This window comes from Lepisosteus oculatus, chromosome 5 (genome assembly GCF_040954835.1).
Source record: "Lepisosteus oculatus isolate fLepOcu1 chromosome 5, fLepOcu1.hap2, whole genome shotgun sequence".
Classification (NCBI taxonomy): Eukaryota; Metazoa; Chordata; class Actinopteri; order Semionotiformes; family Lepisosteidae; genus Lepisosteus; species Lepisosteus oculatus.
Genome location: NC_090700.1, coordinates 37,284,954 through 37,311,458, shown reverse-complemented (window position 1 = coordinate 37,311,458; position 26,505 = coordinate 37,284,954). Strand labels below are relative to the sequence as shown.

The following is a 26,505-nucleotide window of genomic DNA, read 5'->3' as shown; positions in this document are numbered from 1 at the left end:
CTGCTGTCATACAGCAAGTAATCTATTTTACTATTTTATTTGTTAGTAAAAGATGAAAGAAAGCATCATACAGCTTATGATTTGTATCTTTTAAGTGTCTAATTGTGTAAAACTTAAAACACTCACCTCTTAACTGATGAAATGCATACTTCTTACTGTCACAATCAAGAAAATGGAATTTGAGTCTATTACAGTAATCTCTAACCATATTTTAAAGGTTTATTTTTTCCGTATGTGTATTTAGAAAAACAACAGGTTTTGCTGTGCTGTTGAATCATATTCTTATTTGCTCCTGTTAACGTAGTTCATCTACTTATTTCAGATTGACTGCTTTTAGTAGATTCTGAGCTTTGGTGTTTAATGGTTTTTGTGACACTATTTTTGACAAGATCCTGGACATTATGATCCTGAACAATATGTACATATTATACATGAATATTATAGAGCATAACACAATCCTTGAGAGCCACATTCCATCAGGTTTTCTCAGTGTTTTCAAATCAACAGCAGTAGAAGACCCTTGGCAAGTGTTACATTGATCCCATTAAACTAACGATTAACTCAGTTTGGTCATTAAGAGCCCAGGCAGAATAAAACCCTGAAGACATTGTGGCCTTCCTGGACTGGAGTTGCACACCATTGCTCTAAAGCTTCCTGATTTCACCCATAGAAAGGAGTGGCTTGGAGTCAGAAAACACAATAAATGTGACAGAACCCCACGAGAATACGAACAGCAATATTTTTTCCTTTATTGATATTTTTGGTGATATCCATAAGTGTTCCAGGTTTTCACACGCAGTTTAAATACTGTACAGTCATCGTGACGCCAACTATGGAATACTCATCTTGATTCGGAAAGACAACTATTATGTGCTTTAACATTTACAGCGAGAGATCATGGCAGATCCGGGTTTTGCCAAGCCCCGCGATACACTTAACCAGTAGGAAATACACACACACACACACCACACAAATCGCTACATACTTTGGCCACAGTGAGGTGCTCTATCCTCCCAGTGCACTCCCTGCTGCAGCTTCAACATCTCTCTGCTGCTCCATTTCTTTCCATCCTGCATTTGCTCAACTTTATTGCTGTTGCACAGCTTTGAATGCTGCCGTCAGGTGATGCTTACTGCATGTCACAAATGCCCCAAAATATGCAGAAATGTACACGACTAAGTTCTTAATTTCACCTTATTATTACGAGATAACATTGCTTTGTAATTATTGGTTTGCATGGAGTGAGAACTAACCTGTACTAAGTCTTTAAAAAGGACACATTTTAAGATGTAGAATAGTCTGGTGATAATGAGCAGCAGTAGGATTAGAAGAGTAATACAGCATAGCTGTTCCCTATTACCCTTTCCTGCCATTGAGAAAACTGTATTGGAAAGCTGAATAACCCTTTGTAATCACAGCAATCCTCATGTGCATTTCTAGATACGAGTATAACATTGGAGGAGTGGAAAAGACCAATATCCTGTTAAACAATTTCATCTTTAGGAATATGCTCACATTTCACTCAAATGTACCGTGTCCCTCTTAACTTTTTCAGACTGTCCACATCAATTACATCAAGAGGGGGCCATCTGCAAACTGTCCACTAAATAAATCTTAATGATGTCATCTACTGTAATTGGAACAGCCTTAACTGAAGAGTACTGTAGCCTACTTGGACATTGTGTTTTCGGAGACCTACTACCACAATTGCAATAGCATTATGTACTGTTTGCAGCATTTATATATCCATGTACAGTATGTACATTCATACAGTATGTATATATTTGTCATAGAGATGCTCTGGGAAGAGAACAGAAATTGCTTTACAAGTGGTCCAAAGTCACTGTTACACCACACAGTAACAAAGAGAACAAGATTAGATAATATACACACGACACTGTAGGGAATACCAGAAAATAGAGCCCCCCCACTTGCTTTGAAAATTAAAGGATAATTAATCCCTTTCCCCAAACCAGTCCCAGGAGGTAAAGTTACACTGGCGGCTACAAAAATTATATAAATATCTCCAAATATACAATGATATTTATATATACAGCACAGAGGATGAAAAGATTCACCTTGTCACTTTTATAGATAGTTTTCATTATTAATTTAACAGAATGTACACAGACATATACAGTTTAAATATACAATAATAGAAATATAGTCATTGATTTAATCACTGTTACCATGGCTTCTAGCATCACATTAAAAAATCAATAAGCGATAATTAAAAAAAATGGAACTCATCAATTTTGTATTGTGTTTTTCTTTTATTGGGCGAGACCTAGCTAGGGAGGCAGAGACCCTGGAATTTTTTGCCACTTAATCATTATTTCATTGGCCATTTATTTAAAGGCTTCTTTTGTGATGCTAAGATTTTAAACAAAGAAGCTAAAGATTTGTTCTTTTTGATTGTAGACCAGACATGTCTTCCTAGCAGGAAATAAGAGAGTAAGAAAATGTACCTCTGCTATATTTCGTGTTGCTTGTAAAAGGGCAGATAAGAAATAACAAAATCCTATGATGTCTTGTATGATGCAAGAGGATCTATGCTACTTTCTTTCCAAACCTACTGCAACCAATAAGAATGTGCTCTGAACAGTGTGTTGTCTTCCTGCTCTGGTTTGCTCCTGAAAACTCGCTCAGTGGGCTTGGCATTGTTTCCATTCACGACAGAAGGTGAGGAGCAAGGGGCCTAGTAGGGAATCAGTCCCTGGTGCCCCTGGTTATCTCCGTCTTTACTACCTGAACCTTACTCCAGCTTCACTGGCTTCAGTGTGGCTCCAGCCACAACTGACACCAGGACCTCAGGCCGTCAGCTAAGCACCCCACCACAATACTCTAAATCCTCGTTTGTCTCCATAGTAGGGATCATCAAAATGTGTAAATACATGATTACAATTGCATTAGTAGTTAAATCTATTAAATCAAGAACTCAGTTGGAACAAAAGCCACCAGACAATGGGGTTTACAGGGATACGGATGGAAAAGAAATAGTCTACTCATTTTCTTAATGTGCTTCCCTACTCCATCATTTTCAATTTCTCATATGCACTGTTTTCAGGATTTTTTATCTATTTTTCAGTGTACATGTGGGTTATTTTTATTGCTGTATTAAGTTAGTCTACACACACCTATGAAGAAAGGGTTTTGAGCTTGAGAATCTCAGATCCTCTCCACCCATTTGTAGGAATGTACTGTTTGCAGTTAAGTGGAAGTTTTAAGTCTTGTGGTCCCTAGATTCTACATTGTGCAGCTGCTGGATAGCCCATGCTGGTCTTGTGCTTGTGTATAAATCTGTGCTCTCTAAAACTTCTTATTTGCTTTTACTGTTTCTTTTAATCTAATATATATTTACAGTATGTACACTTACATATATATATACTGTTTTTATGTTGTGCACTGACTTGTTTCATTTCACATTGTAGGGATTTGATTAATTTAACAGGAAATGCTTCAGTTTGTAATGTGAGACATTACCCTTAATTGAGGGGAGGACATTTGCAATCTTGTAGGATTGCTGTGTTTGCAAGTTTTAATTCCATATTTATGAGGATCCTTATATGGAATCATCTTAAGTGCTTAATTGATCTGAATGTTGGATTAATTTGACCACTTTAACTTCAGGTGCTGGACAATTAAACAGAACTGAAAGACTTGCTTTGCCGCACGTCTTCAGGACTGAAGCTGTGCATTCCTGTCCATGTATCACGTGTAATTGAGTGGCACAGTAATTCCAGTGCCTCTGCCCATAGCAAAGTGCACAAAGTGATTATGCATTACTCTTTAAGACATTTGGGATGAAAAGCTCTATATAAATACAAGGAATTGTTAGTGTTATAAGTAGCAAAACTTTACGTTTCCATACCATTGTGTCTGATTAAACTATTGGGCTTCAAATTAACTGAAATTATTATTGTAGGCACCCATACAAAACTGTGCTTCATGAGAATTATGCTTTCAGTTACCTGAGCAAGGTAAATAGTAGTCAGAGGTGTGCAGAATATCAAGGTTTAGGAGGTACCTGTCTTTTAGGTAGACCCTGATCATTAATTAGCCCATTTTACTAACTGTAAATATTGCACCCCTGATGTAAGCATTCAAGACATATTTTAAGAGGCAAAGTTTCCATTATATTCATATACTTTTGAAACACATTCAGTATTTTTACATATTGCAGAGCTGAACCATGTCATCTTGGAGAATCACATATAGCCTCCTGATTTACTAATAGACTCCTGCTGTCACTCACTTCCCTTAAATTCACATAAATCCAGGCCTGGCTGGACTACATATGAGCCTGATTTTACCTGAATAGCTGGTGCAGTTCCATACCTTGCTTTTAGCAAAAGCTGGTTATTTGGAGCCGTTCATCTTTACAATTGAAAGTTTCGCTGTGCTGGTTTTTATCACAATACCTTCTGTAACGGCTGCAAAATACTTTTGCTAGCAAATAAATGAAGATGATTCTCAATAGACTCCTTAGAGGAATAGCTTGAGTACACAAGCTGCATGAGTTGTGCTGTTCCTTCATGTAAGGTTTCCCTTTGGGTCCTTTGGCAGATGATCTGCACACCCCCAGCAGGACTGTGTTGTTCATAAAGCAGGGCAGTGTTAGTGTGATTTACTCAGCTTGAAGAGTTTATTAACAGGCCATTTCAGAGGATTGTTTCCATTGCTGTGGAAATCCCTTTCCTCTCCATTGTTAATACTGAAATAATCAGGGACCTGTCTCTATCACATTCAAAACTGTCAGTACGTGTTAATTGCACACCCTCTTTCTAAACCTGCTGATACCCCCTACTAGAGAGAAGAGAGAACTTGGCTGGAACAAGATCAGGAAAACTTGACACTTGCAGACTTTAACCCCACCTATTTGTTTAATTACTGAATTGATGTATACAGTAAACACTTAATTGACCCATTTGCTGGGGATCACGTCAATAATTTAGGATAACCCAAAATCTTTGAGTGGAGCATGTGAAAAGAACCAATGTTGTCGATCCATGACACAGACTGAAATATATGTGCTTGAATATGCCTTGTTGAAGAGTAACTTTTTATAATCACTTGTACATGCACAATATACTGTATACTATATCTTTCAGCATGTCCAATGTTTGACATATCATGCAGACATTAATAATTGTTTTTCATGTTATTTCCCATAAACTAATAATTTCTCCTTAATTCTTGTTAAAATGACTTATATAATTTGCCACTGAGTTTATAATTTAATTATATTTAAATATAAATATGATGGTCTAAGTGCTAGAACACCTGTATGAAATCCAGTATAAAGTGTACAGTATGTCTACAGGTATTACCCCAAATAAATATACATTAAAAATTCCTACAAGAAAAATGACCTCTGCTAGCATACACAATAAATTTCTCTGAAGTTGAATGTTATAAGGTCTGGTGTCCTTTATACACAGCCTTTGTTGTTTTCACAATGCTCTGTTTTGTCTGCAGAGGAGTGTGTATTTTTGTATGCTTATTACTCATCGAATGTCTGTGCTCTCAGAAGCAGACATGTGTTTGTTTTAAAAAGAGTTCAGATTCAAAACATACTCAGATCTTACATCTTAAGCCTCCTTTGTGTCCCCAGGAGCTTTGAGTGAAGTAAAGAAAATCAAGTGATCCCGTCTTGGTAAATTACCTGCAATTCACTGATCCTTAGCAGCCTGAGGAATTTTCCTCTTTTCTCTGAGAAAAAATTGTTTATTCCTCACAAGTGAAAAATATATCTGCTATAGAAATGCACAACACTAAACCGGAAGCAAGCTGCAATCTAAAAACATTACGTTTTAAAATCACGAGCGCTCTGTTAATAAACTCTTTTTTTCGGTTTGTTTTATGAATATCAACCACAGTCCGTGCTTACATTGTCCCTGGCTCCAGTTTTTTCCTAACGATTCTCTGAAGCCTATAGAATGCAAAGGGTTTTGCCTTGTTATGCAGAACTAGTTTTGTACCAGCTCCAGGCTAAAAGGTTATCATATACATTAAGCATGTGCTTCACTACCTAATGATTTAACATTTTCCTATTAATTTACCATAGCAGTGTGCCTGTACGGCAGATGGTGTATGTGCGAGTTAACACAGTTGTTAAACTAAAACAGGAGTTATGACTGCAGTCCTTTTCTCCTGCACTTACAAATATAGATAATTACAATATAATAAGCCCTACACAATGTAATACTAGAATATTATTCTAACACACTTGTTACATAGTAGGAGATCAACAACTGAAATATCAATGTCTTTTACTAAATAAAGAATCAAACGTAAAAGGCTAAAGGCAAGCGTGGTGATTTGTTTCTGGAACATTTGTGTTTTCATAGTCTTTATCTTGCAATTATTTTCAATGAACAATTTTAAATGGAAATTGAATTAAACTTATTAAATCAGTATTTAAGCCACTGGCTCATCTCCATTCCAGCTCTTCATTTAGCAGGTTCTTTCATGTACAATCAATTAATTTGTTGCACAAAACAAAAAGCTTTCTGTTATGCAACTTGAGAAAGGTGTAGATATTAAAATAAGTTTTTTTAATGATGTATTGTAATGACTCCATATGTCTGCAGACATTATTCCAACAAGATTGCTTGAAATGGTTTGCACAGTAGTCAATAGTGTTCCTAATTTTCCTGCCCTGGCATTCATGCTGCTTTTTCTGTGGCTGACTTGTCTCCATATTGTGTCAAAGTGCAACTACTGCTTAACAGGGTTTGAGATGCTGTTGTGCAGGATGTCTGTATCCATAGAATAGCAGTGCCCTTTCCACCAACCAGAGGAAGACAGCAGGATTTAATAGACATGACACTGCAGATCATGTCCAAAAAGTTCTCCAAGAGAAATGTTGACATGCTAGACTACTATACTAAATTGGTCTTAAATTAATTAGTTCTTGTGTGTGATGTTTGATCTCCCCTCAAAACCTGCACTGTTGTCTAGAATGACAGCTGGTGTTAAATCATGAAACTTATGTAAATCTAAAGATTCTTTGACTTTAATGTTTTCCAGTATAGACAGCCTTTGCCTCTAATGATCAGTCAACATGCTTCAAGACTTTTAGTTTTCAGCTTAGGCCTTAATACGGAAGGCCAGGCTCCTTGATAACCAGGTACTTTTAAAGGCCAAATATTTATTACTTGTGAATGTGAACCCAGGAGAGGTGTTAGATGGATGGATGGAAACTTGAATTGCATTTTTAGACAGGTACTGAAAAACAGATATTTGGAAAATAATTGTCACTGTGGAAGACAGCACATTAACACTCCATATGCTTTCCTTCACAATCAGGCCTGCCTTCTAAAAACTATTTTAGCTCAATGGGGCAACTTAATGAAGCTTTTCCCTGAAGCAGAATAGAAAAGCAAAAACCGCTTTTATCTGAGTCTCCTACTATATAACACATACTTTCCTACCTACTCTACTGTATATTACAGCTTTAGTTTGTGGGAAAAAGAAAACAGGATTTAAACATCCTCTTTTCTTCCATAATCTGCTTTTTGGCCCTCTTCTGCTTCAGCTACCCTTACAAAAATATACTGCATTATTGTTTTGAATCTTGTCCAGTATAAAGCATTGTAGTGTTTCAGACACCTTAACCTGTACTGCACTGGCTTGACATTGCAGTTGAAACCTATCAGGAGCGGCGTGATTTAGCTCTAACCTGGGTTGAAGATGAAGCAGTACAGCACAAAAACCTTAGCTTCCCAGTAGCTTACCTGTCTCTCTCTTTCTGTCATTTATTTTAACCAGTCCTATTCTTCACTGCCTTTTTGGGTGAAGTGATCTGTCATGTTTCTTGCTTGGAGCTAAGTGGGTCTAATTAGCATTTTACTTGCAGGTTTAAAGCAGTTACCAGTTGATAGATCCCCACAAACACAAAAGGATTCTAGACTGTGAGAGCAGAGTTGCACACAACTCTCTCAGTCTAGGTACAGCCTTAATCTAGACTTTTTAAAGATTTACTCCATGAAGCTGCTAAGAGAGAGAGGGAGAGAGAGAGAGAGAGGGAGAGAGAGAGAGAGAGAAAGAGACAGAGACAGAGACAGGCCCTTGGCTCCAGGTTTTGAGGTCTCCTCTTCAACTACAAGTTAGTGTCTGTGGTTAAGGTATGAGGAACCCTATGGCATGGTGGTACTCTTTGTAAGGAAGAAGCTGACCTGCCTGTGGGAATCATAGCTCGGACTCGGGTGTGGTGGCCATCAGGTAGCCCGTGCCGTAGCGGCTGTTGGGCGCAGCACTGGTCATCTCCAGAGGAGAGGTGCTTCCGGGCCCCAGATAGGACCGGTGAGTAGGCATGGGGGAAGGCGCCTCACTGGGGTTCTTGCTGAGGATGAAGCGGGTCTCGTCATTGTCCTCCAGGTTGGACATGTCCTTCATCATGCAGCCCTTCTTGTAGGAGACGGACAGTTTGTTGGAGCCATCCGACACTAGGTTGAACTGCCGGGCGATGAAGACGATGGGGAGGGGCAGCATAGCCACCGCGATCAGGGTGAAACACATGGCCAGTGCCCAGGGAGGGTAGCCCTGGAAGCGTTCACTCGCCTGGAAGGATTTCAGAGCAGGGAGAAAGAGAGAGTGAGGCATGGGAAAGAGTAAAAAAGCATTGTTTTCAATAAAAAGAGTATGAAAAGGTGTTGGAAATTAACTAAACTTCATATGTATTTATCAGAACTTGAAAAGAAGCTGGTGTTGCGATATTTGAAATATTTACTCAGTTACATTATTATTGTGACTAATACAGAATCCCCATATTTACACCAACCCATAACTAAAAATAAAAATGACAAATTAGCAGAAGAAAATAAGAATATTGGAATTTGTCTTTTCTGGTTGAAGTAAGGTGTTCAGATCAGCACTGACCAGCTCCTGGATCCAGGCGTTGTACCCTGGGGGACTGATCGCCATCTCTATGATGGTGGCCATGACAAGCACACAGAGGCATATCGGGGAGACATACTTCCACATGTAGAAGTAGAAGCTATAGGGACGGAAGCCGAGCATGTCCGTCAGATCCTGCATGAACCTGTCAGACGGAAACAACGGAAGAGAAAAGCTTAGACCACTGGGAAGCTCACAGAAATCTCAATCAGAAATACCAGTTTTTGCCAAGATTGTATGGTCTATTTTACATTCTGCATTGAGCAGTAACTTATTTGTTCTGATGGCACCTGGCCACAATGAAATGGGCAAAGTGTTATATAGTCAGAGGACATTTACATTTACAGTAAACTCCAGAACTTACACTAAATCCATAGAGAGGACTGAAACTGTAAAGGAGCTGTCAGGCCAAGAGATTTAGATATAGTACTAGTACTGTAATTGAAAATAAGGCATTATTATTGCAAAAGGCATAGGTGTTGTGTGCAGTGTCTAGGTACTTCAATGGTTAAAGCAGGAGTTGTGAACAGTTCTACCACTAATGTTACTGTTACGTCCCCGTGCGTGTCAGTGTTTTTTTTTTCGCTTCCTATATTCATGTACCCCCCCCCCCCCCCCCCGGTTGTGACGTCATCAACCAACTCCCGGCCAATCAGAACCCAAGATCTATAGTTTAAATACCGAAGAAGGGCCGGCCTTGAGAGCTTTTTGGCTTTTCAGCTTCCGACTTCGGTCAAGCTTTTTGCTCAACTTCGGTTTGCTTCGGCTCGTGTTCGCGTTTGATCGTTCCTTTGTTTGTTTTGTTATTACCTTGCCTGCATCTGTTACTTTCCTTTGTTTGTTTTGTTATTACCTTGCCTGCATCTGTTACTTTCCTTTTCACCTTGCTTGTGCTCATTTGTTACCCTATTCCTTGCTCGTGTATCTTCTTCGGTATTACCCGTTTTCCCATAATCGTGCAATTGGTTCACTCGTGTCGTGTTATTGTTAACTGTGAACTTGTTGTACACCTGAGGAAAATGTATAGGTAAGGTCGTCGGATTGCATTGTGCACACGTAGGTTTGTTTTGTCTAGACCTACTAGGTTAGGGGCGTGTGCCGCTCGTGTATTGTGGTTCTGGTCAGTTCAGTGTAGGGAAGTGAAGATGCCGAAGACCCTATTGATTTGTGTTTGGGTTAGGTTAGTCCTCACTGTATTAGCTAGATCCGTTTGGTTTTGTTATTTTCTGTCCTTTTGTCATGGCTCAAGTTTCTTTTCCCTGTGTGTTATTGTGTCCTGTATATGTACCAGTCACTTAATCAGCTTTGCATCAAACTTGTCATGCTTCCTAAGTCCCTCACCAGAAACCCACCTGCATCCAAACCCATCCTGAATGTTACACCCCTTTACCCCTGGACACGTGGGGTCGTAACAGTACTGTATACTGGCTCAACTAAGCCTGTAGCCTTATTGTGCTGTCCTTCAGATTAAAGTGACCATGCCATTGGTTTGTTTAACACAGTTAAATATGGTCTCTGTTAGTTGTTTTTGAATAAACAATAAGTGTGCTCAATGTGCACAACTCTGAAGAAAAATGATTTCTGGAAGTACTGTGCACACAAAGTTTAAATTATTTTTTTATACTTTTCATTTTCTCTTGGGGTTGCATGAGTGACTTTGACTAGTTGTGTGGAAAAACTCCTAGACCCCTCAACCTACCTCTTGGTCCCATAAATCCAAGCAACAGAGATGTTTTCCAGAATTACAACGATGGTCAGTGGCAGCCCAGCTGAATAATCATCAAACATGGTGACGAAATAATTCCCTGAACGCTGGACAAAAATCAGTCCAAAGAAAAAGGCCCCAAGACAGCAAGAAACTGGATAAGAGAGGAAAAGAAGGATGGGTGGTATGGTTAATGTTGAGGAGGACACTAGGAATAACCAGCTTCTACAGGCGTGTGACATTTTCATTTTAACCTGAGAGAGTTACTTGTCTAGTGAAGCAACTTAAAGAGCATCTAAAAATAAAACTAGAAACCCAGCTGGATTTAAAAACCAGAGTTAGCTTCCTCCTGGCTGAATCAGGTAAAATGTGGACTTAAGGAACCCAAGTTGTGCTAGTTTTTAATCTTTACAAAAATAATGATGAACAGTAACTGAGGAAAAATGCCAATTGTGGAATCGTGGATGTTCTGAAGCTTTGTCAGGATGCAGAGTTGTCAGCATGGATATTGAGAGGCAGCTTTCTATGACGGCATGTTTGTGAAGTTAAAGTCCGCCTGGTTTGCATCTGATTAGATAGAACATTGGTCCCAGCATGTGGGGGAAAATTGTACTAAAGGAAGTTTCTTGTATCTCACCTGTGAAGATTTCCTTACGCACTTTGAACGTGTCCACCATGGGTGTGGTGATACCCTCCATGTTCCCAATCATGCTGCCAAGGCCCAGGTTGATGAGCATGAAGAAGAACAAGGCAGACCAGAGTGGAGAGCCAGGGAAATGAGTCATGGCCTCCGTGAAAGCGATGAAGGCCAGACCTGTGCCCTGCACTGCCTGTGGGGAGCAAGCACAAGAAAGAGAACAGAAGAACATGGCCAAGGTTACACAAGAAAGGAAGCCATTTGGCTGATCTACCCCATTTAATTCCTTGTAAGTAATTGATCCACAGAGCTCATTCAACCATTTCTTGACTGAAATTCTCAGGTTCAATAACTGCCTGCATAGCTTGCTCATGTGAAAAAGTGCTTCCTCATCTTAGTTTTAAATACACTTCAACATCTCCACTTCATTCATGTTTCACTGAAGAAATCCATTGGTTTGACTTTGTTAGTCACTTTGAGGGTTTTTATTGCTTTAATTAGATTCCCTGTCGTCTTCTTTTCTCAGCTCTAAAAATATTCATTTATTTAGTCTTGTCATTGTAGGGCATTTCTTTAAAGCTCAGAATAGATTGGTTGCTCTGCTATGAACTGATTTCACAGTTTCTTGTTTTTAACATGGTGTCCTATATTGCACACAATTGTTTTTCAATTTTTTCATCAAAGACTGTATAAGGTCTGTGGAGCAGCCTGTAAGACACTATAAAGAGTCTAGCTCTTTCAGTATCGATCCACTTCTGTCTCTTACTCCACTCCACTCCACTAATGCTAGAAACATCATGCATGGGGCTTGCAGAACCCTCGCTTCCCAGAGATATTGTTGTGTTCTATAATACTACTGTATTTTTCCAGCTCCCTCAGACTTGCACACATTCCCCATTATTGAGTAAATCATTGCAAACAGTCATGTGCCCCAGAAGATGAATTTTCGCCCTCTAGCAATATAACATGATGCAGGACATGTTACCCTGGTCAGGACAAAACATTTGATATGATCTGTTTTCCCACTTGATGCTGCATGGACAAACCATGCTGAGGTCATGTTCCAAAGGAAAGAAGATGTAGTCTTTTCATTGAAATGTTAACATATTGAGTCAAACGTGGAGAAAGCTTACTTTGTTGAGCTCATCTTCCAGCAGGCAGGCGTCCAGACCCAGCTGCTCAAAGTCGTCCTCACGCACAGTCTTTATCACACCATACATCTCTGCGTAGTCAGCTGATGACAGGTGGGAGAAGTTGACGTGGGGTGGGATAAGGTCGTGGCTTAGCACATTGGAGTTTAGGTAACCCAGGATTTTTTCTGCATTCCTGCAGTGTAGAGACAAAGAGTGGATTTTTTGCCATCAAAGTCCAAGTATAATGGCATTTGTTCAGAAATATTTTAATGTATTTCTAAAGACATGGTGTTGGCTTGGAATGTGGTTTCCTAAAACATTTTAAGGTTTTAAGAAGTTTAAGGGATGCATGTTTTACATCCCAGGGAGACTGGGAAATTGAGACTGGTAAGTGTGCCTTAAAGAGGGAATGTGTCTACGTGTCGAGCTGCATTGTTGGGTTCTGCTACCTTTGTGTATGTGGTGATCAGTACTCACTCAACAACACACTTTTCGTTCATGATGTTGGCCTTGAAGCCCAGCACTGCGAAGACCACCAGTGTGGCCAACACAGAGGTGATGAAGTTGATAATGGCGACCAGCGCAGCATCAAAGTGACAGTTGTTGTCCTGCTTGTTGTAGCTGGAGAAGGCGATGACCCCACCGAAGCCAAGCCCCAGGGCGAAGAAGACCTGGGTGGCTGCTTCTCGCCACACCTGGGGCTCCAGCATCTTTTCAAGCTGAGAGAGGAGGGACATGGTTAAAAAAAGGATGGGAGAGATAGTGGTGAAGGTAGGGAGGATGAGAACACGTTTCTACACAGTTTCATGCATTTAATTAGGAAACCCCTGTCACCCCTGTTAAAATGAATTTGACATAATATAATCTGCTTTCCCAAAACAAAGCTCTACATTTTACAAATGAACTTTTGAATTCCAACAGATGCGTTCTAAGTTGCATATATAGATATTATGAGGCAATGCTAGCAAAAATAATAAAGACGGAATTAGTATTACTTTCTTAATTTACAATTGTCCTTTATTGTTGTTACTGACATGGTGAAAGTTGCAATTTTCTTTACTATCATCTTATATATCGTCTTCTCCATTGGAGCTTCAATTGCAGCCCTAAACTGGCTATAATGACCTTATTGCACTGTATAATAATTTGATTATATGCAGTAGATGGACTGAGGCATCACGATAGTGTAGAGCCTAACACCGCTGCCACACAACTCCAGAGCCCTGTATTCAATTCCATCCTTGGATGTTTGTCTGTCTGGGACCTGCTATTCCGCCTGTGTTTGTGTGAATTTCCTCCCGAAGACATCTGCCTAGTTTGCATTGGCTGTTCTGTATTGTCCATTTCTACATGGCCCTGAGACGGTCTGCTGTGCTTTGAGGAAGTGCTCTGGCTTTCTGTAATCCTCAACAGGATAAGCGACTTTCTCATAAAGGATAGGTGGGTGGCTAGGAAGGATAGAATTGAATGAGGAGAGTTTGTGTATTGATTTTTACGTTGCTAGGCAGTACTAACTGTGCTCTTGAGTCAGGGTTACTGTTTAAAGTAAAATAATGTTTTCAGTGTATTGGGACCTTTGAATAAAACCTGAAGGCATGATGATGTTTGGGAATTCCTTTCCTCTCTCAGCGGGTGAGCTGTCATCTCTTCCCATACTGTGCTAATTTATCAATGTGAATGCTTGCTGATGATCTTAAGCTTGAATGTTAATCCCCTCAATTGGTGCCTCTCTACTCCCTCCCAGGAAACACAATCCCAAAATTGAATAATGGTTTCATGCAGCTCTAATGACGAATGAGGATTATGAATGAATGATCTAAACAAAAACCACTAGGCAGGATATGATGACACTCAAGGCCTGGCTCTTCCTACAGACGATCTCAGTTCAAATCCTTGAAAACCACTGTCTTCTACCTCTCCTTTCACCTGGATGACAGTTTGCTTAGAAATGAGCGTCAGTGGCTCGGTAGACGTGCTTCCACAGAGAGGAATGGAAAGTGGCTGAAAGCTGTGAAGAGGCTCCACTAGAGGGAGACAGCATCCATCGTTTCTGCTGGGACTGTGCAGAAGCCTCCAGAGCTCAATGACGGATTGTGCAGTAGATGTTTGGCACAGATTGCAAATCCGCAGAAGCAAAGAAAAATGTAAACACGTGACTCTTGAGTTCTGACTGTAAGGGGATTATAAATATTTAAATACTGGGGAATATGGTGACATTGATGTTAGTACTGTTCTCTTCACATTTTTGGGGTCCTGGGTTCGACTTCAGACTGGAGCTCCTACTGTGCAGAGTTTGCATATTCTCATCATGTTCATGTGGGCTTTCTCCGGATGCTACGGTTTGCTCTCACCTCAAAGACACGCTGACTAGGTTCATTTGTTTTACTGATTTTTCCCTCAGTGTACGTATGTCTGAACCCTGCAATAGAATAGCGTTCCATCCAAAATCTAGCCCTGCCTTGCACCCTATGTATCCAGGATAGCCTCTGGATTTCCTTGACCCTTAACAGGACTGCCCATTTGTCTGATAGTGGATGTAGATATCAGTTTATGTAGCAGTAGATTATTTTCTGTACCTGATGCTATGCTTACAAAAGAGATGCAGCAAGGTAACTACAGCAAGATACTAACTGGATCACTTAGGTAGAGGTCAGACATTTGTGTATTAGTACACTATGTGATAATGTGATAACGACATGGCTTTATGTTGTGTTTCTGACCTTGGGAGTGAACATGTGTGCGATGCCATCCACAGCCCCACGCAGCAGCAGTCCCCGCACCAGGAAGCAGATCAGCACCACGTAGGGGAACAGGGAACTGAAATACATCACCTGAGAGAGGGATAGACTGATTACTACAGTAAGATCACATCAAAGCATCCAGCTTTGACATATTTAAAAAGGAATTAGTTTCTGAACAGATTCTGCCAGGGCTGGTGATTATGTAAATTGAACCAAACTATAACACACTGCTCTCCATGGAAGAATTAGAATTTTTTTGTCATCTGTTTAGTATTCAGTGAACATAACATCTGTCAAAACATCAGTGCTTTTCCTACCACAGAAATGTGGGCCGGGGGGATTAAACAGTACAAATTTGGCCCACATGCTTCTAGAAAACAGTGTGGCTTTCCCTTCGTTGTGGTAGCAGAGCCACAGGAGGCTCATCAGCCTTCCCCTGGTGACAGGGGCTTGGATCCACACCAACTCCCTAAGTGCTTCCTAGGTGGCGCTCTGCATGCCTCAAGCAACCATGGCCTTCTGGGCAGAGACATGGACAGGGCTGCTTGTTTACATCACGTTGCCCTATTCAGTTTCCGCAGAACAGCTGGTGTGTTAACATTACCCCTCCCAAAACAAAGTGAAAGTGTTCAGTTTTCCCTCAACAGGTTCATAGCACATACCATTGTATTTGAGCCTGCTATTTTGCAATTGGTGCCATTGTAATTACATCATAGACTCGGATGGTAGTCCTGCTTAGAATATGGTAAAGGATAGTATTTCCCCTTCCTTTGTAAACCTAGCACACCAGCTAATCCAATTAGAGTTTGCACATAGAATACACTCAACACCATACTAATGGGTCTATATGAGGAGAGAACCACCTCTGTCATACTAGAACCAAGCCAGCAGGTATTCAGTACCTACTTACATGGTTTGCAAGTGTCCAGTGATGGAGTTCATCTGGAAATATATGACTAAGTGCTCTCAGGTGTGACAAGTGCGGAAGTCTGCTGATGTCCTAGATGCTCAAATTATTGTTCTTCAGGCATGAAGAACAGCTGCTAGATTTCACTGCAAGTTAAATATCTGTCATGCAAGTTGGATGGAGGCTGAGATGCAATCTCACGAGTGTCTGTTAACTTGCAGAAATTGCTTTTAAGGAAAGACATTCAAATAGATTACATTTAGCTAGAGCTAAAACCTCATGATAGAGTGCTTTTTCTTATATTAAAAATTGAATTACTCCCCCCCCCTTTCTCATTTTCAGCTCCTGTTTTTATTTTATTGGTTGTACTTTGTCAAATTACTTATTCGAGCATTTCGATCATCACACTCTACTTTGGCTACCAGTGAAGAAACGCTAGCCCACCACTCTGCTCACAGGTTATAGTGGTCTGATATGAGTTCTGCTCACCTTTCCTGAGGACTGGATGCCCTTAATGACAGCCAGACACACGATACACCAGGCTGCCAGTAGAGAAACAGTCATCTTCCAGTTGAGACCCCCACTGTCTGAGATAGAGCTGGAGATGTTCAGCGTTTGGCGGTACCAGAAGTAAGTGGTAGCTGAGCTCTTTTCACACTCAGGCTCCACGACTGTAGACAGAAGGAAAGACAGGAATGGAGAGGGACAGGGATGAAAGTGTATGAAATTAGGTGATGAAACACATGCCTGAGTCATATAGACATGGCTGGCTGGCTTCTTCCTCAGCACTATCTTGTAAGGCCTGGTCATTTTACTTGAGCATAAAAACAAGCTAAATGCATTTTGTTTACTTAAATACTGTAAATACCAAAGGACTTTTAGCATGTTTAAATATGGATTTGGTGATGACTGCTGTATGGTGTTGTTTAATATACTGTATAAGCATCTGGCTCATCTCCAGCCACAGGGGATGATGCTGGGTGGGGGCTAATAAGTCTTTTAGTGGTGGTGAGACTGCTGTCTAATGGGGTTTCTCCTCATTCATTTTCTGAATACTTGAGAGGACACCCCCTTTTTTTGTTTTATTCATTCCAGCAATGAAGTAACCATATGAAGCATTGTTTCCGTTATTCTGAGAGGTGGGCCCAGCAGCATCCTTGGGGGAGTGTGGGGGTTAAGCTCTTGGAGCGGGCCCGATCACACCACCTCCTGTGACTGCACTGAGCTTTGTTTAGCTGGACTGCTTTATCGTGCCCATCTGTCATATCCGTGAGCCTATGGCCATGATATCACAATGCTCGGACTGCTGCGCTTGTGAGGCGACAGTGATGAGTATCTTATTCCAGGGAGTGAGCCTGTCATGTGCTTTGACACTAGCAGAGGTGAGAAAACAGCTTTTCAATCCAGATACAGAGTATCAGTGGGTAAAAGCAGGACTGCCAGCCTTCATGCCCTTTCTCTACAGCACAGACCAGACGTACAGAATCAGCTTGAACCCAGAGGAGCCTAAATACTCACATCTTTCCTTCTATCAATGAGTATCAGGAGATCTCTTATTTTATGCCTCGGTCTAGAAGGTGATATATTCAAACTATTCTGACCCAGGATGGGTGGAAATTTAATGATTTTGAAAAGAACACCTTTCCATTTTCATGTGCTTTCAGATGACTTTGTTGTGGCTGAAAGTCTAAGAGCATTTACCAGGGCTTGAAAACTCAGAACACGTTGTTCTTCCCTTAACCATCAGGGAATTTGATTTGATTTTGTGCAGAACAAAAACCATAAGCACTTATATGTGTATTGCTTAGGGAGTACTACTGGGATAAATTAACATTCATGTCTTATGGAAAGTGGGCAAACATCTTTTGTATATCGCCATTAGCAGCAAAACCTTCACATTGCATCCAGGCTTAATCCTAGCACAAAAAGTATTGTGGTTTCATGTAAAATACACGTGCCAGCATTTTAAGAGACATCTGGTACTCCACAAAGGCCTGTTTTCTTCCAGGTTTATGTGAATCACAAGCATTACAACACATGGGCAGAAATAAAATCGTTTCATTTTTGAAAACCTTCAAAGTTGCCCCTTAAGGGCTCCAATTGTTATTAAAATTTGAAGAAGGAAAATGGTCATCAAGCGGCTTTAAATTGCAAGAGCACAGAACAAACAGTGGAAATAGTTTCTTTGGAGGACATTGCAACACGGACACACCAAGACTTTTGACACCTGCAGACAAGCACGGCTCAGAAGTGTATGGAGCTGAGTAGTACAATGCTTAAAGCTAAAGGCAATTTACTAGGATTCCTGTTTCAAGCTTTAGGTCTGGCACTGCCTGTTGGTGTGTCACAATACGGATTTAACCTCTGCACACCATGCTGTAGAAGAGTGGTTCTCAACACAATGCTCAGCCTTCAGTTAACACAAAACCACTACCCCCCTGAGTGTATTGGCTAATAATTTTATTTAAACATTAAAAAAAGATTTAATTTAAATTACTATTTAATTACTATTTTTTAACTTAGTCTTAAATCAGTTGAAAACTATTTTTACTTCAAAATATTGATACAGATTGAAGGAAGTATCATCCAAATTCACATTTGAATTTCAGTTTATTTAAGATTTTGCCTCAAACATGATCAATATAAGCTCTGATGCTGCATATTTGCAGTGCTGATTTTTGAAAACTGAAAGTGTAGAAAATTCATTCTCACACAGACAGGTGGGTGCAAATGGGACCAGGATGGACAGGTGTTTTTATAACTAAATTACTGCGATTGGATCAGACTTTGTCTATGAGATTTTGCTAACTCAAATTTTCTTTAGAATAATTTGCTGGTTTGGGGCATTGTGTCTAAAATGTTGAATTTTTAGATAAGCTTGATTAGAAGGCGAGCCTTACGTTTCCACTTGTAAAATGCTGTAAAAGAATTCAGTACTTATTCTGAATGACTGTAAATGGTCTCACACCCCCCTTTGGATTCTTAAATGCCCTCCAGCAGTTGAGAACCCCTGCTTTAGAAGAAGTGTAAAACATCATGTTAGAATTAGCTGTGTTGCAGAACCCCTCAAAATATGCAGCTCAAGTTTTTTGTTGTTTTATAATACAAAGTGCTGAAGGACTAATTACAAATGTAATACTTTATTTTGTAACTTAGAAACAAGAAAAAAGGCAGCTGCAAAATATTCAAAAACAAAGTGGAAAACAAATGTGTTTAGAACTGAGGGCCAACACACTGTAAGTGAACAAGAAACAAGGCAAGATGAGAATTCTGCTGGCAGGCAGAAGGACACCACGCATCGAAATATGTTCCAGCACCACTTTGGAATGCACTGCACACTCTGATTACATTTCATGAAACAATTTGCATGTGGGAGAGTTGTTTTATTTGCTTCTTTGCCATTCTTGTTGCAAACTATCCTAACTAATTCAGATGAAAGCCATGCTTTGGCAGGGCTGTAGTGTTCTGTCGAGGCTGAGCCCTGCTCGGGGCACTCACTGGCATGCGATCCGTTCCTCTTCAGTGGACACTCGTTCCATGGCAGTGGGTACTGGAAGGACTGAAAGAAGTAGAAGATGCTCCAGCCAATGATAACATTGTAGTAGAGGGCCACAAAGGCACACACCTGGCGAAAACAAGACAATGAGTGCTGCAGCAGGAAGAATACATGTTTCTAAGCCCCACAGCCTGCCACTCAGCCCATGATGTGACCTTAGCTGGATATGCATACCCTGCAAATACTGTTACAATTACACCTGGAAGAAAACGATCTTCCTTGGATGAATCTTGGACGTGTCTCTTGTAAAATAGTCTTTTATCTTTTAATGGGTTGAAATCACATTGAATTTCACTCATTCATTTTGCTGTTGGACACAAAGATGTACAACATATCTTGTGCTTATGGTGTCTTTGTCAACACAAGAACCATCCGTTTCTAGCAAAGCACCTTCACAGCTTGGGTTAGGGCAAGGATTACAGTTAGAGTTGGATTTCCCTTATTTATACTAAGGTGTCTAGCTACACATCAGAGGCACCAATAATTTAAAGGCTTTGAAGTTAACTGTTAACTGTTAATTTCATGTAGTTGTTAGTTTCATGTTCTAAAACCAGTTCTTGATGGCATTCCCAAATACATAAAAAAATCCCCTGGAAAACTAAAAGCCATCATCACATTTTTTAGATTTTCTGAACCATTTATCAAGTCCTGCATATTAAAAAAATACCATGCATCTGAGAATCTAGAATACAGCTTTTCTAATATGCTCTTTTGTCTGTTTCTATGAGGAGACCCCACCCACTTCAGTGATTCATTATTAGAAATGAATTCAGGTCAGTCCACATTAGATCTTGCCACACTGTTCCCTAACACGGCTCTTCTGGGTGGAGTGCTGGACATCACTGAGAAGAGTTTTGCCCTTGACACCTCCACCAAGTGATGATGCTGCAGATTTGCATACTCTCTGCTGTTTTTATCCATTTCACATAGGCATCGTTTTTCACGATCATTCTCAGACTATGAGACATGCACCATTCTCTGTTATTTCTGTGTTTTTGTTCCCTTTCTGACAAAGAACTCCTGAAAGATTGTCAAAGCCTTTTTGCCTGGAACTCAGTGTCATTCCAACCTCCAACAAGTGATAATACCGCATATTTGATTAAGAGCCCTCTTTATTACAGTACATCACTACCTAGCCACTTATCTTTTATGTTACTCCATCTGAACATTTGGGGGATATGTGATCTTGCAAAACCTCAGGAATTCTATTCTATTTTTCTATTCATTCTGTTTTATTATTCTAGTAACTATAAACCTGTCTTTCCTTTTTAAAGAAAGACACTTTACTTTTCTAAAGAAATAAATTTGACTTTTCTACTGAGTCCTATGAAGAATTAGTGGAAATGTATGAAGTTTTATTAAGTAAGTTTAAAATATATGGTACCTTGATACCATCTGCACTACAGTATATATATATATTCTATTAGGAGCTTACTAAACACAAAGTTTGTGAATGTAGGTATACTGAAGCTCACTCCACAGTTTTATTTTAAAAAGTAAGGTGTGACAAGGAATCACTATTTTGTTGTTTTATTTCAATATTTTTTCCAGGTTGGAGAAAAAACAGCAGAAGATCTCTACACAGCCTGGGAGTGGGGATTTTTCAATGAATTATTGAAGCTTATTCTTTCAGAGGCTTCTAAACTGATCCTTTTAAGATGTATTTATAGCTCCTCCACTCCCCACTGCCTTGTCATTTATTTTCCACTTGAGAGGCTGTTTCTACAGCTGGAAAATGCTACACTATCCACTACTGCTACTACACCAGGACCCAAACATACACAGGGACCCTTACCTAGAGTGGATTGTATTCTACTTTATTTAATCAGGTGGGGAGACGTTTAAAGTGTTTGCAAACAACGCTTTGTAAATGTATAATAAACAGGTTATTAGCATTGAAGAATCTGCCAACAAAGCTTTTATCGTTATTAAATAAAGCTTTTCTTAATAACATGGCAATACTGTAATGATATTGTTTTATTGTTGTTATGAATGTTATTAGGTTATAAAAATCTAGAAATGGTCTTTGTGACCACAAATCTGAAGCATTAATTCAGACAGTGCTGTGGACAGTGAGACAGAGATGTAGTTGTGTATAGGGCAGAACATAGACTTTAACTGTAATCAAGAGACAGACCAGAGTTTATTTTGGATTTTGACCCGACAATCTACTGTACAGTGTAGTAAATACCATCTGACTTTCAAACAAACAGGAAATCATTAATTTCAACTGTCCACACACCCTTTTTAAGTGGTAGCAAATCCTTAGCCAAACGTGCTCTGAAATAATTGGAAGTGGCATCAAATCTCCTGTTACTGGAAACACCTCAGCAGCTTTGAATAAAATGGGGAGGGATCTTTTCTGTAGAAGTGCAGTAATCACTGATGGGTCCCTTGAGTGCTACTTCACTACGGTTCAGTTTGGGAAATCTTGTAGTATATCCTGTGTCAGGTTCTAGGGACACTGATCTGGTTAAGTGGGTTGCATTCAATATACACTTGGAATTTAAATCTATCAAGCTATAGTGCTAGGAATAGGAGTTTAATGTAATTTCGGGAACTAGAGTGCAGAAAAATATATCAATTTCCTTGATATAAAACCCTGTCTGTAGCTGTCTTTAACTTTGCAAAGTAACTTCGCAAAAACATGAGCCTTTTGCTTTTTATCACCAGAAGCTTATCAATGTAAAACTAGTAAACAGAAGTATAATTGGCTTTGGGGAATCAAGCCCATTAACTGTAATGTGATTCCCTGAGTGCTTTGCATCACAGTAAAAAAAAACAAGATCACCAAAGAACCAGCAATGCTAATAGCAACCAGCAATGCAGTATTCACAGATTTTCTGAGTGATTAGACAATGGTGATTTCAGTACTGTAATTCAATTGTCATGATTGACGTGGTTTTTATTAACTTTACCTTAAATGTCTAACAAGCTCTCTGCTGGTTTGCTCTGTTTCTCGTAGGAATCATTATTCACAATACTTCTCAGACTATGAGACATGCACCATTCTGTTATTTCTGCATTTTTGTTCCCTTTCTGACAAAGAGCTCCTGAAAAGACTGTCAAAGCCCTTTTGCCTGGAACTCAGCGGCATCCCAACACCCCTTCTGGACATGGTATAACACAAAACTCTTGCCCTCCTCATTTCCCAAGTTTCAGCTCTGAAAGACCTATAGGTAGAAGTCATAATGTTCCTGCTGGTTTGCTTCAGAATTCCCTACTTACTATTAAACTGGAGAAGCCGATTCCTCCTAGCCTTGGGCACACATAGTTCCAGACCCCGATGCTCCCGCGCCGGATCCTCTGGCCCACCGCCAGCTCCAGGAAGAAAAGCGGAATGCCGATGATGATGAGCAGGATGAAGTACGGGACCAGGTATGCGCCTGCACAGGGGAGAAGAGGACCAGGGTTTAAAGGGCAGGCCTCCCAGAGCAGGACTTTGTCAAGCTTGTGAGAGTGTGCAATAAAGTGCCTTTAATTCTCACTCCCTTTCTGTTCCAGTCACTGTGCTTCACTGGTCGCTTTCAAATCTGATACTGTTCCCTTTGTTCTTTGCACTTAATCTGTAAGACTGAGCACAGGAGGCACTTAACACAAGGTTAAAAGGGCAGGGCTCCCCAGTGCAGGGCTGTGTCAAGGCTGCGCAGATGTGCAATGTAGTGCCTTTCATACCCTGCAACCAAAGGGTTATGAGGGCATGGAAGCTGCTGTTCATGTTACTCAGGGGCAGTAACAGCCTTTTTACAGATCACCCCTTCTGAATTCTTTACAGGGCTTTTTCAAGCCATTTCCACTTTTCTCTCATGACATGCTTATTCCTTGCTTTATCTTTACTTTAGTGTGGTTTCCTGCACTCAGTTTTGTGCCTAACTTTATCTCCCTTTGCTTTACAATAAATATGCACAGGAGTCAGAGGAGTCTGAGAAACTGCACTGAGGCCAAATCGAGCAACAGTGACAGGTGTCCCACATGGGAAAATAGTGATAAAACAATTTCCATCTTGGTTTCCAGTTGCTGTGATGAAAATATTTTATTGTTTATTGCTACTTAAGGATGCAAAACATTGAGAAATCAAAAATACAACCAAATGGTTGTTTGAAATATGTACCTGGGGGAGAGCTAAAAGTAATAAACAGTAGGCTAAAGCTGTTGTCAATCCAGACCTTAAAAATTGAGTGTGTGTAATGATTGTGGCTGAATGTCGAGGCAAAATGGGGGAATTTATTGGGGCACAATCTGATCTGTGGATGCAAACATTCTGTTTCATCCTTCCAGTGTTACCCGTTCATCCCTTCGATACTGTTGGAGGAAAAAAGAATGATTTTCCCCACCATTACTTTACACACCCACAAGCAGTCTGCAGTTTCTCCTTCTCTTGCACGAATCGGTTTACCAAACCCTCAATTACAAACTAATTATGGGCTGCTGGCTTGAAAGCAGTGAAGGAGAGGTGGGAACTCCTGCAGGACTGTCAAGAGGAATTAGAGGCTTCTGTCATCTGTGAAGCAGGAGCCACAGCTGTTAGCCCTCTGGTGTTAGTGTCATCAGTGGATCAGTGCATACACACAGTCACAGTCCTAGATGGCCATGCTATCACCAGTGCTAAGGCATTTTGAGAGAAGTATGGATCTGCTTTTCTGCCATTCCCATTACAAATCTAAGACTGGATTTAGGATTTAGAGTGGGATTTTAACAGGGATTCTGATTGGGTCTATGAGCCTCTTCGCTTTTGTGAATTGTAGTTTGTGAATTGGGTCCTACGAGTGTTGGGAGATTTACAGTTTAGCCTCTTCACTGTATACACCACAATGTTGCCCCAAATTGAATTTGCTTAAAAGGCAAGAAGAAAGGGAAGAACAAAAAGGACAGAATGATTTTCTTTGGTTTCCAGTCACTTTATCTCCCAGTCTGTGGTCTAACAGCATGTTCCTGCAGTCTACCGCCATTAGTTTGAGTCAGCCCTGATAGTGCACACTGCACTGCTGATAGACTCTCTGACAGGCATGGAGGGTCATCTGGGGGAGCAGAGAAACCAGGGGAAGATAGCCACTGAAAATCAATCCCCCATTAATCTCCTCTTAATTGCTCAACAGGGGACAAATTAGCAGGTGAAGGATAGTTCCTGTCAGACAAGAACTGGCCACTGGCAGGAACTAACAGCTGGAGAGACCAAGTATTCCTGCTGCTTCACATTTACAAAAATAACTTTGAGAAGCACGTTTTTGTGGCACCCTGCTCCCTTTCATATGGGGACTGGACAGTGACTGCACCTTGCTCCAGGTATAAGAGAGCTCTGAGACTTTTACTGAAGGTGACCTGACCCCATCGGGACCTGGACAGCATTACGTTGTCCCACTGTAGCACTGCACAGCTCTGAAACTGAAGGTGGCTGTGATCAAATCCCAGATGGGGCAATGTTGAACAGCAACTTAAAGTGACCTACTGTATAAAACCTACTGCGTATTTGGTGGGAAGAAATGGGGTTACCCAAAGACCACCCATGGCACCAAAGGCCATAACCAAACCCAAGACTTGGAAAGTGTTAAGAAGCAACAGCATTAACCACCGTGCCCCCCATCAGAATGTTAAAAGCTATGAAAACTGCTCATACTAAAGCAGTGTTCTTCAGCTGACCTGGGTAGTACTACAATTCTAAACAAGAACACTGAAATACAGTTGTCCGGTCCTTTAAAACTAATCTAAAAGTTTGGACACTGGTTGTCATTTCCAAGTAAGCCCAGGAAAAAGGAAACTTCTTATTGAATTATGATATTCAATTCAAAATATATTTTCAAGGAATATATTTTCAAGTTATCTCTGTGAGACATAATACTGTGGCATCTCTGTAAATCCAACCAGGCACTGAAATATAACCTTTCCAGGTTGTTTTTTTATACAACCGTGTCAGTGTTGCTAAAGTTAAAAAGCTTTTTTTTCACTTAAACTGACCTGTTGTTCATTTGTGCTTAGGGCATTTGGAACATGTTTTGTATCTGAGCAAAAAAAATTGAGTTCTGTCCAGTCCATATACAGGAAGATGGTGAACTCTGACAGACTGAGTATTCTGTTCTCCTAAAATTGATTGCTTCTCAAATCTTGAACTCACCGCCACCATTCTTTTGGCACAGGTAGGGGAAGCGCCAAACATTGCCCAGCCCCACAGAGAAGCCGACTTGTGCCAGGATATACTGCAGCTTGCTGTTCCAGGCAGGGCGTTCTTCCGCTGACTCCAGAGTATCGTCAGTCTCTTTGCCCTTCTGCTGCACGGCGCCCCCTACATTCAGGGCACTGCTCTTGTAGTCCAGGGGCTCTTCGTGAGCCAGGAGGTCTGCCACTGACTCTGTGACATGTTCATTGCTGTGCTCCCGCTGTGTCACTTTACTATTCTTAGGCATTTGGGACAACTAAGGTAACCAGACCCTCATAAATATGTATACAAGCCCTAATACAAAAGAGTCTGGAGGAGAACTGGAACACGGGGTCTTACAATTTCCTACCAGTGGATTATGAGCAAAGTAGCAGGCAAATTCCCTAACATTAAAGAGTGCCAGTTGCAGGGTCTGTATTTATGCTTGTAATCTGTTGGAAAAACACAAACACAAAGAAAGAAAATGTACAAGGCATCTTCAAATTGTTTCTACCAAACCAGCAGACAGGCAGCATCGTGAGAGGCTGAACACAGATGTGTTGTTAGTGCCCAAGTCTACCAGCCTCAGACTTGCTCACTGTGCATTAGCCAAGTCAGAGAGGCATATCTTGCATTTCGTGTTGGATGCTGTGTGTGTCCAGTACATCCCCATACAAAGAAAAAAAAGGTTACATTATTCTTCCAAGGATGGTACTGGGAACACTCCATTGCGTTCCTTTCACTGGACAAAAATATTCCAAATGTAAACCTCCAGTTTGTTTACACACATCTGTA

General features: G+C 40.5%; 1 protein-coding gene and 2 long non-coding RNA genes across 3 annotated transcripts in view; 2 read left to right on the top strand and 1 right to left on the bottom strand.

Moving 5' to 3' along the window:
• Positions 1–723: 723 nt before the first annotated feature.
• slc6a17 (solute carrier family 6 member 17) overlaps positions 724–26,505 on the bottom strand; it is a 32,847-nt gene continuing 7,065 nt past the window's right edge. Inside the window, exons 2-12 of the mRNA XM_015342741.2 lie at positions 25,690–26,162; positions 22,809–22,966; positions 19,523–19,649; positions 16,514–16,695; positions 15,097–15,207; positions 12,854–13,095; positions 12,377–12,569; positions 11,244–11,436; positions 10,601–10,760; positions 8,884–9,046; positions 724–8,565 (exon numbers count right to left, since the gene is read on the bottom strand). Coding sequence (XP_015198227.1) covers positions 8,194–8,565; positions 8,884–9,046; positions 10,601–10,760; positions 11,244–11,436; positions 12,377–12,569; positions 12,854–13,095; positions 15,097–15,207; positions 16,514–16,695; positions 19,523–19,649; positions 22,809–22,966; positions 25,690–25,978 — 2,190 coding nt within the window. The 5' untranslated portion in view covers positions 25,979–26,162 and the 3' untranslated portion in view covers positions 724–8,193. The remainder of the gene's footprint in view (positions 8,566–8,883; positions 9,047–10,600; positions 10,761–11,243; positions 11,437–12,376; positions 12,570–12,853; positions 13,096–15,096; positions 15,208–16,513; positions 16,696–19,522; positions 19,650–22,808; positions 22,967–25,689; positions 26,163–26,505) is intronic.
• LOC107076863 (uncharacterized) lies at positions 11,378–14,584 on the top strand. Its single transcript, XR_001477988.2, has 3 exons — positions 11,378–11,532; positions 12,998–13,147; positions 14,121–14,584. It is a non-coding gene; the product is annotated as an uncharacterized lncRNA (long non-coding RNA).
• On the top strand, positions 16,590–19,363 carry LOC138239208 (uncharacterized). Its single transcript, XR_011189673.1, has 3 exons — positions 16,590–16,654; positions 17,120–17,406; positions 19,181–19,363. It is a non-coding gene; the product is annotated as an uncharacterized lncRNA (long non-coding RNA).